This window comes from Schistocerca gregaria, chromosome 4, assembly GCF_023897955.1.
Source record: "Schistocerca gregaria isolate iqSchGreg1 chromosome 4, iqSchGreg1.2, whole genome shotgun sequence".
Lineage (NCBI taxonomy): Eukaryota > Metazoa > Arthropoda > Insecta > Orthoptera > Acrididae > Schistocerca > Schistocerca gregaria.
Genome location: NC_064923.1, coordinates 708,661,877 through 708,674,609, shown reverse-complemented (window position 1 = coordinate 708,674,609; position 12,733 = coordinate 708,661,877). Strand labels below are relative to the sequence as shown.

Below are 12,733 nucleotides of genomic sequence, written 5' to 3'. Positions count from 1 at the left end.
GCCTCTGTTTACCGGGGAGCAGCAGGTGGAAACTATCAACTCATTCTTATAGCCGGGTAGTTGCTGACAGAAGATGGTGGAGCTGGAGAAGATATAAAGAACCACATAAAAAAGGCAAATGCTGCCTTCATAACATCATATGCATGAAAGAGGGTGGGAAGGGGAAGTAAAGAGAACTGGAAAGACCAGGGCAGAAATGAGGAAATGTCGGGGACAGAGATGGTTGCCAAGTTCTGCTAGATGCTCTATGCCTCCATTGTGACCAAAGGAATTAAGTTAGCAAGTTACAGATTGCTGGTGTAATGGCCACTCTGGTCGTGTTGGTAACTGTTGTCCTATTGTCCAAAGTGGACACACTCAGGTATCTCAGTATGCCTGCCATGTGCACTTCACTTGGATCTGCAACAAGGCTTGTGTGACGTTCTTGCTGCTACTGTGACAAAGAGATTCTATGTATCCAGTGCAGCCATAATCAGTATAAAAACCTGTGTGATAGGGGCTTGTGTTTGTTTATGATGCTAAGAGCTTTTAGAAGAGAAAAGCAAACCGTGGTAGCAAGAAGGATATGAATGAGGATCTGGCACCTCTCAGAGTTGACTGACTCGTTATGTGATATATATGTCTACTGTGGTATGATTTTTTGGATCTCTGTCATTTCTGTGGATTGAGAAATCAAGAGCAAGTTTTTGGGTGAGAGATCATCCGATCTGAGTGCTTCAGCAGGTATCCACCATTCAGTCGCATCCTGTGTGGAATGACGTATCATAAGGATGATTCCGTGTGAGTGATTACAACCAAATCTTAACTCATGCCTTGAAGCTTGGTAGACATTGTACGTAAGACTGGCCTGCTTGTTTTTTTAGCTAAAGAAACTAAAATCTTCAGGCTTGATGTGAACTCACCAATCATAATGCTAAGGTAACATCTCTATGCTATTTCCGTTGCTGAATGAGAAAGGCACTTACTGAGTGGACAGCTTTTATAGCATTCAAAAGACTTGTGTGCCACAACAAAAAATGTAGCAGTCATAGCTGTTATATTTTGGTGTCTCCTATCCAATGTCCAATGGTCCTGCTGATGAAGGAATAGCTAATTTTCTTCAAACATTGAGGGTTACTACTAAGGAATAACAAAAGATGAAAAGAAGCAAAGTACTTTTTAATCCCTTTTCATTACTAACATAGAAAAATATTTACATAAAAATGCCACAATTACTGACAGAGCATGTCTTGTGCAACACTTCACAATTTTTCTTTGTCAACTGTTCTCTCCAGCTTTCTGAACAGCACAGAGTTCCTTTTGCATGCCTTACTGGACTAATATCACTAGGAGAAAAGATTTGACAGAGACATGGCTTAGCAGTGGGCTAAAAAAAGACTGTTTCCAGAATAAATATTTCACTCTGCAGTGGAGTATCTGCTGTAATGAAACTACTTGGTCAATTAAATCTTTGTGTTAGAGGATGATTAAAACCCAGACCCATGAATTTTGTAGTTATCCAGATAAACATACATATCTACTTCAGTTCTCCAGTCTACTAATATGTTTCTCCTTATTTCTGAACACCACAGAATTAACATGTAGCCAAACCATTTCTCTGTGGTATACTTTTTTAACAAACGTGTCTAGCAGAGTCTGGAGAAGAACCTATAGTTGGAAAAACAAGAGGGAAGAGCTGACAGATTGAAACTCTAAGGCATACTTTCACAGCGTAGGTGGTAGGGCACTGCTCACAAGTGGCAAGAGTCCAGGTTTGAGTGCCATACTAGCACACAATTTTATTATGTTGCGATATTATGAAAAAGACAGTTGCTACTCACAATATAGCAGAGATACTGAGTCTCAGGTAGATACAACAAACAGACTATCAGAAAGTGAGCTTTTGGTCAACAAGGCCTTCATTGGATATAGGCAACATATGTACACAAACACACACACACACACACACACACACACACACACACACACACACACACACACACACACACATGTAAACTAAAAATAAAATAATTTACCATTATGCTTACGGCAGTTGTAGAACCAAATTGCTGTTTTCACTGCATAGTGTTGGATGTCAGGGCCACATATCAGATGGAGGACTTTTCAAGAACACTGCTTTTCTGAAAGCATTAACAGAAAATAAATTAAACATTTCTCCCCCAGATTCTCTTCCAATTAGAGAAAATCTGAGCCCATACATTTCAGTAGCACATGATGCATGTCCAGTGACCAAAAATATCATGAAGCTATATGCTGGGCAATTAGCAAATCCACAGGAGAAAAAATTTAATTACCAACTTTCTCGAGCAAGACGTATTGTCTAAACTGAATTTTGAAGACATAGATAATGGTGCAGTTGTTCTTGGAGACTGGACACTAATTACCCGTGATTGTACAGGTTCATGCAGTTTAGCAAGGATACCTCAAAGACCGTCCAGTGACGCACAACTAGTATGAGAAGAGTTCAACGAATATTTCATGATGCTATAAGGAAAGGTTGAAAAGCAGGACATACACCAGTAGAGTGCAACATATATTAATTATTTATGTATTTAAATATATATTAATTTATGTAAATAAACATAATTATGTAAATGAACTCTGACTTTTTACTTACTTTGTTCCTGCAAACTCATTCATGTGGTTTACTGTGGTAGAATAAATTTTGAAATTGCTATTGCATCTATTTTTACATATTATTCAATTGCATTTGGTAGAAAGTGCTATGTGTAGACTATTGATTAGAACAATAATTTAGAAGACTGAGACTTTCTGTGAAGAGAATAAAATTTAAAAAATATACTTATTGATAATATTATGATCATGGATTGGTATACTACAGCAGTCGTTTGTAAAATATGTATAGTTACTGAACTGTTGTGACACAACTGAGCTGTCCATTGCTGCAAGTGGTTCCGTCACATTGAGGATGAATATTAATGATTCATATGAGAACCATTTCCTTTCCATATTGGGCACTGAGCCATGTTTTTTTTATTCATTGCACAATGAAATGCACTTCTCAGTTTCTTAATCCTCTTCTTTACAGTGCTCTCATCAATTTCATATTTTGAACCAAGTTTCCATATAACATCTCTTTTTATTACATTATTTTTATAATTGCTTTCATGTACATCCCACAGCACCTTGGATTGTTTGTAGTCGTCTATGAACTCTAAAAGACTTCATTGAACAGCTCCATGTTTTTGAATTTAGTGCTGCCACATAGAAAATGTCACACACGAATCCACTCAGCTTGGGAGCTAGCTGCAGCAGCTTGCGGCACAACACAAGGTGTCATCCGTGTTGCATGAATCATGTCACAACGTACATCACTGCAGTGTGCGGCATTTCTGCATGTCACAATGTTGCAAACTGTTGCCACAGTGTAAACAAGGCTTAATATTGTGACATTCCATCCAGAATTTTTCATTGTTTGATTTTATTATGTCAGTATGTTTTCTAACAGCATGCTCTCCATTCCATAGTGAAAATTCATTCTGATAATTACAATTCATTAATTTATTTTATTTATGTGTTGCCACACCTGTCAGTGTTGGTCCTCTCACAGTGACTGCTAACACCAAACTCTTCTGATGTGGAACTTCGGGATTCTTGGTAGATCTGTTTAATAGACAGCTCTTAGTTCTGCCCTGTTTAATATACAGTTTTCAGTTCTGCCACTAGACCACATTATTTAAACCCCACAATATTATTTAGGCAACTGCTCAACATCTTGAAGTGTCTGCTGCTGGTAGTTGCTGGTACAAGGCCTGTCCAGAAAGTAAGGCTGTATGGGGGTGATCAAACTGCTCCCAACTGCTTTATTGAATACAGTTTTCAGTTACAACAGAAGTTGCAAATGTGCATTAGCATGAAGCAACACAATGCCTTGACTGAGCAGCCCACACATTTTGTTTTGAATTTCATGCCAAAGTTTTCTCATTTACTTTCCAGACATGCCTCATATATTAGTAAATCCCAATGCACAAATTGTGGCAATCTTTTTATAGTAACTCCACCTGAAAGTTTCACCCCTTAGTACTATCCTACTTTTGTTTGAACATGGATGACACATTTGAGATGTGTTCTGGAGAACCAGAAATATTACCTACATTTCTTCAACAGCTAAATTTACTCTATCTCATATTAAGTTTGGAACAGAGGCAGTAAAAGATGGCACATTACCCTTGCTGGACCCAGTGGTATGAAGGAAAGCCAACTCACACCAGTGCATTTCAGCAATTAAGAAAAACAAATTAATCATACCTTCCAGCTGAAGTGAGTCAGGCCCAGATAACACTATGAAGAAGTGGAGGCACCCACTCTCCATGGCCTTCTTGCTGTACTTCAGTAGAAATTTTTCATGAACTGAAAGAATGTCCATTGACACAGTGTTAAAGGTATTAAAAGTAAAATTCAGTTGAGAAAACTTTTAAATTACAAGGAGACAAAATGACTGGCTATTAATTACCCTGAGGCAGCAAAATTCCAAGTACTGCCTATAGAAATACTTAAAAGTGGAAGATAAATGATCTCTAGCTGTCAGCACTTAATTTCCTTGCTCAGCACATAAAGAAAGATTGGTTGGGAAGGAGGAACACATAACACAGTCCCCAATGTGAGGGAGAACTGATATTATGTATGTCTTTCTCCACTTGAAAAACATAGCAACGTTGGGTATACTGACAAAGACAAGCACAGCCTTGGAAGACAAGGCATGTATAATATTCTGCATCAGTGTGGAATGTCTGTATTGGTCTGAAGTTTTTCATGGTGCAAGAGTGTTGCAGTGAACACCCTTGCCATAGATGTCTGGGACAACTAGACAGATCAAAAGTAGCAGAACAATTGCTGTGCTCAGGATACACATTCACATGAGAGACAACTTTGAGAATAGAGATTCTGTATTCCCACTCAGTTTAGTCTGTAAACCTACACTTTCTGCCATCAGATCTTGCGAAGCAGGACAAAAATTTCAAACAAAAAACAATTTTCGAAACAGCAGAGAACCCACGCAGACCCAGTTTTGTTTTGGTTCCAAGCCACAGTGAAGCCCTGAAATAACACTAGTGACCAAGTGTACATGTGGAAAGCCACACCTCAGTTCTCAGTAGGAGATTCTCAACACATACCATTGTGAAGCAACTCCAGTGAACAGTGTGGATGCTGACAGCTGTTGCTTGCCAGCAGAAGCAACCACCTGAGAATTTTGTGCAGTTGCTTCAATTGAATATTGTGGAGTTTACACAGTGTAATCTGGCAACAGATCTTAAAACTGTATCTTTACCATACTGTTCCATTTGCTTATGAAATAGAAATTATATTTCTTCAGTGTGTTAGTTACCTGCAGATCAGTACCTAATCTGAACCAGCTGTTCAGCTGTAGCAGTTGATGTACATATATAGATATTTCTGAAGTCAACTATTTGGCAAAATGGAGCCACACCACTAAGCACATATGTAACTGCACTGTAACCAATATCCATGATTGGCAGTGACTGTTGGGCTGTCACAGATTGTTGTATCTTGAGCAGCGCATCTCATAATGAGTCATTATCATTACCATAACAAAAGTGGCTGCTGCATATGACTCACAATTTATCTCTGAACTCCATTGCTCTTTACTGAACTTCGAGACCAGCAATTTGCTAAAAACATTAATCTGGTTCACATATATGGTATAATGTGGAAATTTGTTGTTTTTAAGAAGATTGTTTGCAGCATAGGAGAGTATAATGAAAAACACTCCGAAGTGAATCCTGTTTCAACACTTGGGAATGCAATCTGCCTCTCTTACTACCAATGTGTGTGACAAAATTCTGCTGGTCCGTTATTTTTGGTGATTGGCCCTTCTCTTCTTCTTTGTGTAAAGAACTTTTTCCATTCTGAAATTAATTCAGCTTTGTTCTTTCTTTATTTTGGTGTGTTAGACATGCTGGTAGTGTAGTTTTTATAGTGTATGAATGTCAGTATTATGTTTTCTGTATAGTATGTAGTTTTGGTTTTCTCTCTCATATCTTTTGTCCATGTGCATTATGTGTTTGACAATAAATATTCTAGTCCTACATGCCATGTTGTCATTTAAGGTACAGCTGCCTTTTCAAAACTTATGTATAAGTTTGTGTTTCCGTCTTAAGATAGATTTCTCTGCCAGTTATTTTCTCCTTGGATATTGCTCTTAGTTATGAACTATAGGAGAGTGTTTGGCCACTTTTGTTCCTATTGGCTAAATTTTCTTATTGGACTTTTAACATTGCAGTGCTTTTTATAGCTTCATGTTTTTGCTTTATCTGAGATAGTGCATCCAGTGTATTTGTGCGGCCTCATTTGCATGGAATTCCATTCTCATTTCCTTGACATGTGTTTACACTTGTTAGAAGCAAGAGTGATATATTTTTTATTTCAGGTGTAGTCTTTCTATTTTTTATGCGTAGATTTTTGTGTCATGTTCAAAATAGTTTCAGTATTTTGTAAATCAAAGTGCAAAATACTGGTATAATTATGCTAGTTTAATGTTTCAGTTCCAAGTATGCCACCTGAGGATGTGCGCTGTGTTGGTTTGTCTTCCCATTCTGTACAAGTCAGCTGGCAGCCACCACCCACATCACACAGCAATGGTGTTCTGCAAGGCTACAAGCTGCACTATGAACCTCTTCTTGATGATCTTTGGCATGGTAAATAATTTCCTTGATTGTTTTCCATGAGACCTACTTTCAGAGTACTTCATTAAAATTCACTGTAACTCAGAAGGGCTACCAAAATCTTTGATAACTTATGCAGAAAAATTAAATCAAATTCCTGGAAGATAGCAATGCAAAATTTGCTTCTGGCAACTCATATTCCATAGAAACAAAACAGTATTTTCTTGTATGTGGTTTCATTTGCAAATAAAAGAATGCAGTCACATTGAAATGCAGATAAAGTTAATAACCATAAATTATCTCAGTACATATCACCAAACTGTATCATGTAAGTGACAATGGAATATGTAACTGATAAACCAGTTAACTGCATGATCCCAGAATTATCCTCATGTTATTATCATCTTCTCAACAACAAATATTACAGATTTTTATTGTTTTGCCTGAATTTTATTTGTGCTCTCAATTGTTGAGGACAAAACTACTGTGAATTCGGCATTCAGTGTTGGATAAGAAACAGGAGGAAAATTCCCAGTCACTAGTAAGCTTTTGGCATACATTAAGAAGGACCTTGTGCATGCCTCCTTGTTAAGGCATTACTGAAGGTGGTTTGTCATTGCACTCAAATGTAGATGTTGTATCAAATGAACAGTAATAGAGATGACTTTTACCTGTGTCAGTCAAATTTTCTTTTTTAATACCCAGGATACATTTCAAAGGGGTCTGCCCTGTTTCTCAAGCACATACCGTGGCTCACATGTGCATGTTTGTTAGCTGTAGCAAGTCATCAGGATTACATTTCATTTTGTAGTTGCTCCAGTAAGTTGCATACTGCAAGCCATTATGTAAACACTTTACACAATGCATTGGCTCCAAAAACTTAATAGCCTGCTGTATGCATATTGTTGCAGCTGCATAGGATGCTGGTCTTCAAATTCATAAAAAGTCTGAAATGAAGTCTGGTACTGCTACTGCCTTAAAGCAAAATAAAGTTGTAAATATCAAGGACACTACTCACCGTGAAGTTCTGTCTGCTCACTTTCTATTTGTAGGCTGTAAGTTTGTTTTCTCTTAGTTTTAATACTATGGAAGCAGGTAACCGTTGGATGACAGTTGCTGTTCTCTTGGTTACCTTGAAAGTTTTATCTTCAAAATAAAATGCAAACAAGACAAGTGGCTGCATAAAGCAAAAATATATTTGAGAACATCAGTACCCACTTGTGGCAGTGGCTGAAACCCTTGATTTGTGTTAGAATATTGATAAAAAATTTTACTGCTGCCTATAATTGTTGTAATTTTCTTGTATCATAAAGAGGCCTATTTGGATTAAATAATGTTACAGATTACTGTGCAGAGAATTTTTGGCTTGCAGTGTAACATTTAATGCTGTATTGAATCTGATGTAACTGTGTGGATCATGGAACATCAAGCTCATGAGCTCATGAGAGGTAGGGGTTATTCTGTGTCTGTGTCTTCACATTACAGTTTCATTCAGACATGCATACATTGTAATGTAATATACAGACACCATATGGACATAAGATATTGTAACCATCATCGATGTATCCATGGCTCAACAGGCTAAAATGATGGTAAAATATTTGTCTTTCCCTGTGCAGGAATCACAAATTTGCTATCATAAGGGTTGTGAATTCCATGATTTGGAAGTTTGGGTTGGTAGTGGAGGTATGCTCAGATACTCAAATTTGTTAATCCCAGTCAGGCACAAACAGCTGACATCAATCTGTACTCACGAAATGAAAATACATTTTGTAATAAAATATTAATTACCACCTAAAAATAAGTTAAGCTATGATCAAGAAACTTGGTGATCATGCTAATATTTCTCTACATATTCACACTTCACGGTGATACATTTTTCATAATGGTGAATGACATGATGGAGACCTTGGTTGTAGAAATCTGCATTCTGGCTATTCAGGAAATGTTCCAGCTGTAAAAATCACCTTGTCATCATTTTTGAAGCAGAAAGAAGCAGCATGTACAAGTGTATTCTTTGCAGAATGAGCTACATCTATGGTAGGTAGCAAGAATATCACCTCGGGAAGCTTCTCACAAGACTTTGTCTTTACAGCCCAGTCTAATCTCATCTCAAGATTTTGATAGTATGGTTCTGAGCTATTTTGTGCCTCATAAGCATAATCTCTTAGCACTACACCACGTGAGTGCAAAAACTGACCAAGTATCACCTTGCCCAATGTCAGTTGGCTCTCTTGTCTTTTCCAGAGGTAGGAAAACCAGATGTTTCACTGTTGCTTTACTCCTTTGTCTAAGGGCCACAGTAGTACACTCAAAACTCATCCAAGATAATTAAGCAGCTAAATAAATCATATGGCCCACTACAGCTACAACATTTTTCTTGCTGCCTTGGTTTGGCAGGCTTTGTGAATGTTTGTTAATTTGTTAGTTATGTGTTCCGTATATCTTTTGAATGATTCTTTTACCAAAATGATGTGTAACAAGTCAGTTTACTCCATCTCTCTCCCTCCCACCCTCCCTTGAAAAACTTTTGTTGCTGCACATTTTATTTTTCTTCATCACCAACAGCTTTAATAACAGGCAATATTGATCAGTTTTTCCTCTGGTGTTGTTGGTATGGACATCACTATTCTTCTCAACTTATGGTGAATTATTTATCATGAATGTCATAAGGGAATATGTGTATTGTGATGGTGCAATTAAAGTGCCCAAGGCTTGGATGGAGTTCATACTTGATGACTGCAGGTGAACACCACAAATTATTCTTATTGGTAATTTTTGTACAATCAGTGCTCTATTTCTAAGTGATGAGTTACCCCACATAAATTATTCAATAAGACAGGGACAGGCAAGAACTATTCTTGCACACAGTGTGAATGTCTCTTACCCAAGTTCACACTTCCCTTTGCACCATGCCAGACTCTCTGAGTGGAAAGAGCGAAAAGGAAGAGAAACTGTGAAAGCTCCACATGTGGTGTGTGATTTTGTTTCATGTGCCCCAAGAACAATGATTACAATTAAAACAAATTTTCGGTATTATTTAATTATTTTTGACATGCTGAAGACAGTAAGATTTGTATATTGCACAAATTTTTATCAGGCAGACAGATGCAGACAGTTTTTCTGGTTTTCATCTCTCAGTTTGCCACATGATCATGAGTTATTTGGTTTCATAATTTAAAAAAATCCTTTTACACAGAACACACTTGAAACCACATTATGGAAATGGGAAACTCATCCCAAGGGAAACAACATAGAACTCCTGAACAGCTTTAATGAAAAAGAATTTGTCTTTTAGACAGAATTACATTACCAATCAACAAGTTCCATATGCAGATGTACATGATCAGTTTCAATTCAGATGGCAAATGGTCTCCAAAGCAGCCCAAAAGCAGATGTATAAAATGCAGTGTCCTCAAATGCTTAGAAAGGTATTCCTGTAATTCTTTCAATGCCACAGTGGATTGTTCAGAAGTAGTTTTCTTTCATGCCAGTGAGCTTAGGGAAATGGATGGTGTTCTTTGTCAGAAGTTGTCCCTTCCACAATGTGATTTCCATTGTAAATACATCTACTTTCGTCACAAAATCAGAAACAAGGTGCCTCTCACCCTGAAATGTTTTACTGAGGTCAATCTGCAGTCCAGTCTCTTTAAAATGCAAGGTCTGTAATCCATTCCAGATCGTCTCATTTTCATTCTTATTTTCCTTTTTTCTTCATAAATTCAAAAGTAGTGGATCTTAAATCTGATATTCTTTCCAGACATGTCCTTTGAAATAATCATCATATTTTGCAGTAATATATGTCTTCTTCATACTCTTTGGTCAGTTCCATCAAAAACTGTTGCAACTGATGCTGTAATAATTTGTGCAACTTCGGAAAATTTACTGTTATCACCATCAATTACATTACATCACATGTCCCATGCCTGCATATTTAACACAAGTGCTTACCAGTGTACAGAACAGTTAACTGCATAAAAATTGTCTATTGGCAGTCATTATAACTAGTAGCTGTTTTGTTGTCAATTAAATCTTTAAAGTCTTTCTGCTTGTTGTTGTAATACCATTTCACAGCAAATTTTCAGTGCCTGTCGATTATGCAACTACATAACAGATATAGAGTTCTCATTCTTCTTCTCTAAGATTCCCATTCATTTTTAAAGGATTGCAACAACATATTACTGGACTGCCTCTTTTCACACAAACAGCCACTGGACCTATGAACTTCCTTTATATCACAAACAAATAACAAGGAATAAACAGCGCTTACACCATGATTCTGCCAAACTGAAAAAAATTGTCCCAACCAAAATAAACCACAACAAATGCTGGAAGAAAGTGTTTCATGGCACTGCTAACTGAAATGTCATATTATACCTAGAAGGACCAAGCAAAGCCAAGACAAAGCAAGTAGTGATGAGACAGGCTGAACCTCCGACCATACATGAGGACCACATCATGCACCTGTGAAGTTTTGCACATTGTGGCCAATCCAGCCAAAAGATGTTATTGAGTGAAAATGTGCAGAATATGTCAGGAGGTTGAGTTATTCATTTCAGTTGTATGAAAAAGAAAAAAAAACTGAACATAATTGTTTGAACAGGTCAGTAATACACTTCTTCCAGATCAATTTTTCATCAATATATACACCCAAAAATCTGGAGCTTTCTATCCTGTTAACTGAGTCCTGTTCATCTGCTACATCAAATGTCAGTATGACTCAATTAGTTGTACAGAACTGAATGTAATGTGTTTTCTCAAAATTAAGGAAGAGTCTATTTCCATAGAACCACTTAACAATTTTTTAGAAACCTTATTGACAGTTTCTTCCATTACCTTCTCTCTAACAGGATTTATTATAACAGTAGTATTGTCTGTAAAAGTACCTATACTGCTTGATGAAGCAGTTAAGTGGAAGCTCATTCCCATACAGAAGGAATAAGAATGGACCCAAAATTGAACCTTGTGATACTCCCTTTGTGATTTCTCCCCAGTCACCAAAATTTTCTCTTCTTCCAACATTGTTTGAATTATTCAGCTCAACTTTTGCCATTCTGTTTGCTAAGAATGGTTCAGACCAGTTTTGTGTAAAGCCACGAATTCCATAATGCAGTTCTTGACAGAGAGGTGTTCTGTCACATTGTTCTTGCCCTTTCAGCTTGTTTCACAAAAAAGGGAACCATTTGTGCCACCAAGCCACTGTGTCATAAGATGAGACATTATTGCTGTAGACTTCCACCAAATTGGCATGGATTGATGCAGCATTATGCATGCTGGGCTCTGCCATTTTATTTTGGCTCCTCTAGCTGTTTATTGTGGTACCGTGGTGTGGGGAATTAAATGTGTAAAATAAACTTTGTTTTTCGAGGTGGTAACTAAAACTTTGTGACTACCTCCCATAGCATGTCCTTCAACAGGAGGATAATTATTTGTTGTTTTCAACTGTATTCTTTTCTAAAAAGATACTACAAAAAGCATGATTGCTATATAAGAGCAAAAAAAAAAAAGATTCACTACAGAGACACCAATGGTTTAATGTTAGTTCACAAAAGAATCATATAAATGGGAATGGATGTATGTGATGACTTTCCAGAGTACATAATTTCTGCTTCATTAGATGGTATTTTTGTTGTAATACTGCATAAATTAACACTTTTAAACTGCCCATATTTCTTGGCTGTTAGTCATTCCTTAGTACTACACTTAAATGAAATGTATATTTTTTTATTGCTTTCCATGTCCCAGAGAGTCCTTCTTATATCATCTACGATGTAGCCTGTGCAAATACTACTAGAATATAGTTACATCATTGTTACACATTAACCATGTGTTACAATCTCTCATTCCTCTGCCAGAAAATTTCTCGTTTCTGGTTCAAGGCTTACCATTTGATCATGAATTAGTATGTTAGACTGCACAGGTGTATGTAAGAAAAAATAATGTCTCACATCCACCAAAAGATGCAGTGGTGACACCTGTGCATACAGCTGTGATGTAAAGAAAACTATTCCTACTGAAATTCTCCGGACAGATTGCAACTTTGTATCAGAACAGGGATTAAACTTTTACCCTTGCCCTTTGTAGTCAAT

General features: G+C 37.1%; 1 protein-coding gene across 1 annotated transcript in view; it reads left to right on the top strand.

Moving 5' to 3' along the window:
* The window catches only part of LOC126267877 (Down syndrome cell adhesion molecule-like protein Dscam2), a 1,296,028-nt gene that overhangs the window by 1,157,861 nt on the left and 125,434 nt on the right, over positions 1 to 12,733 (top strand). The window contains exon 19 of the mRNA XM_049973186.1: positions 6,525 to 6,677. Coding sequence (XP_049829143.1) covers positions 6,525 to 6,677 — 153 coding nt within the window. The remainder of the gene's footprint in view (positions 1 to 6,524; positions 6,678 to 12,733) is intronic.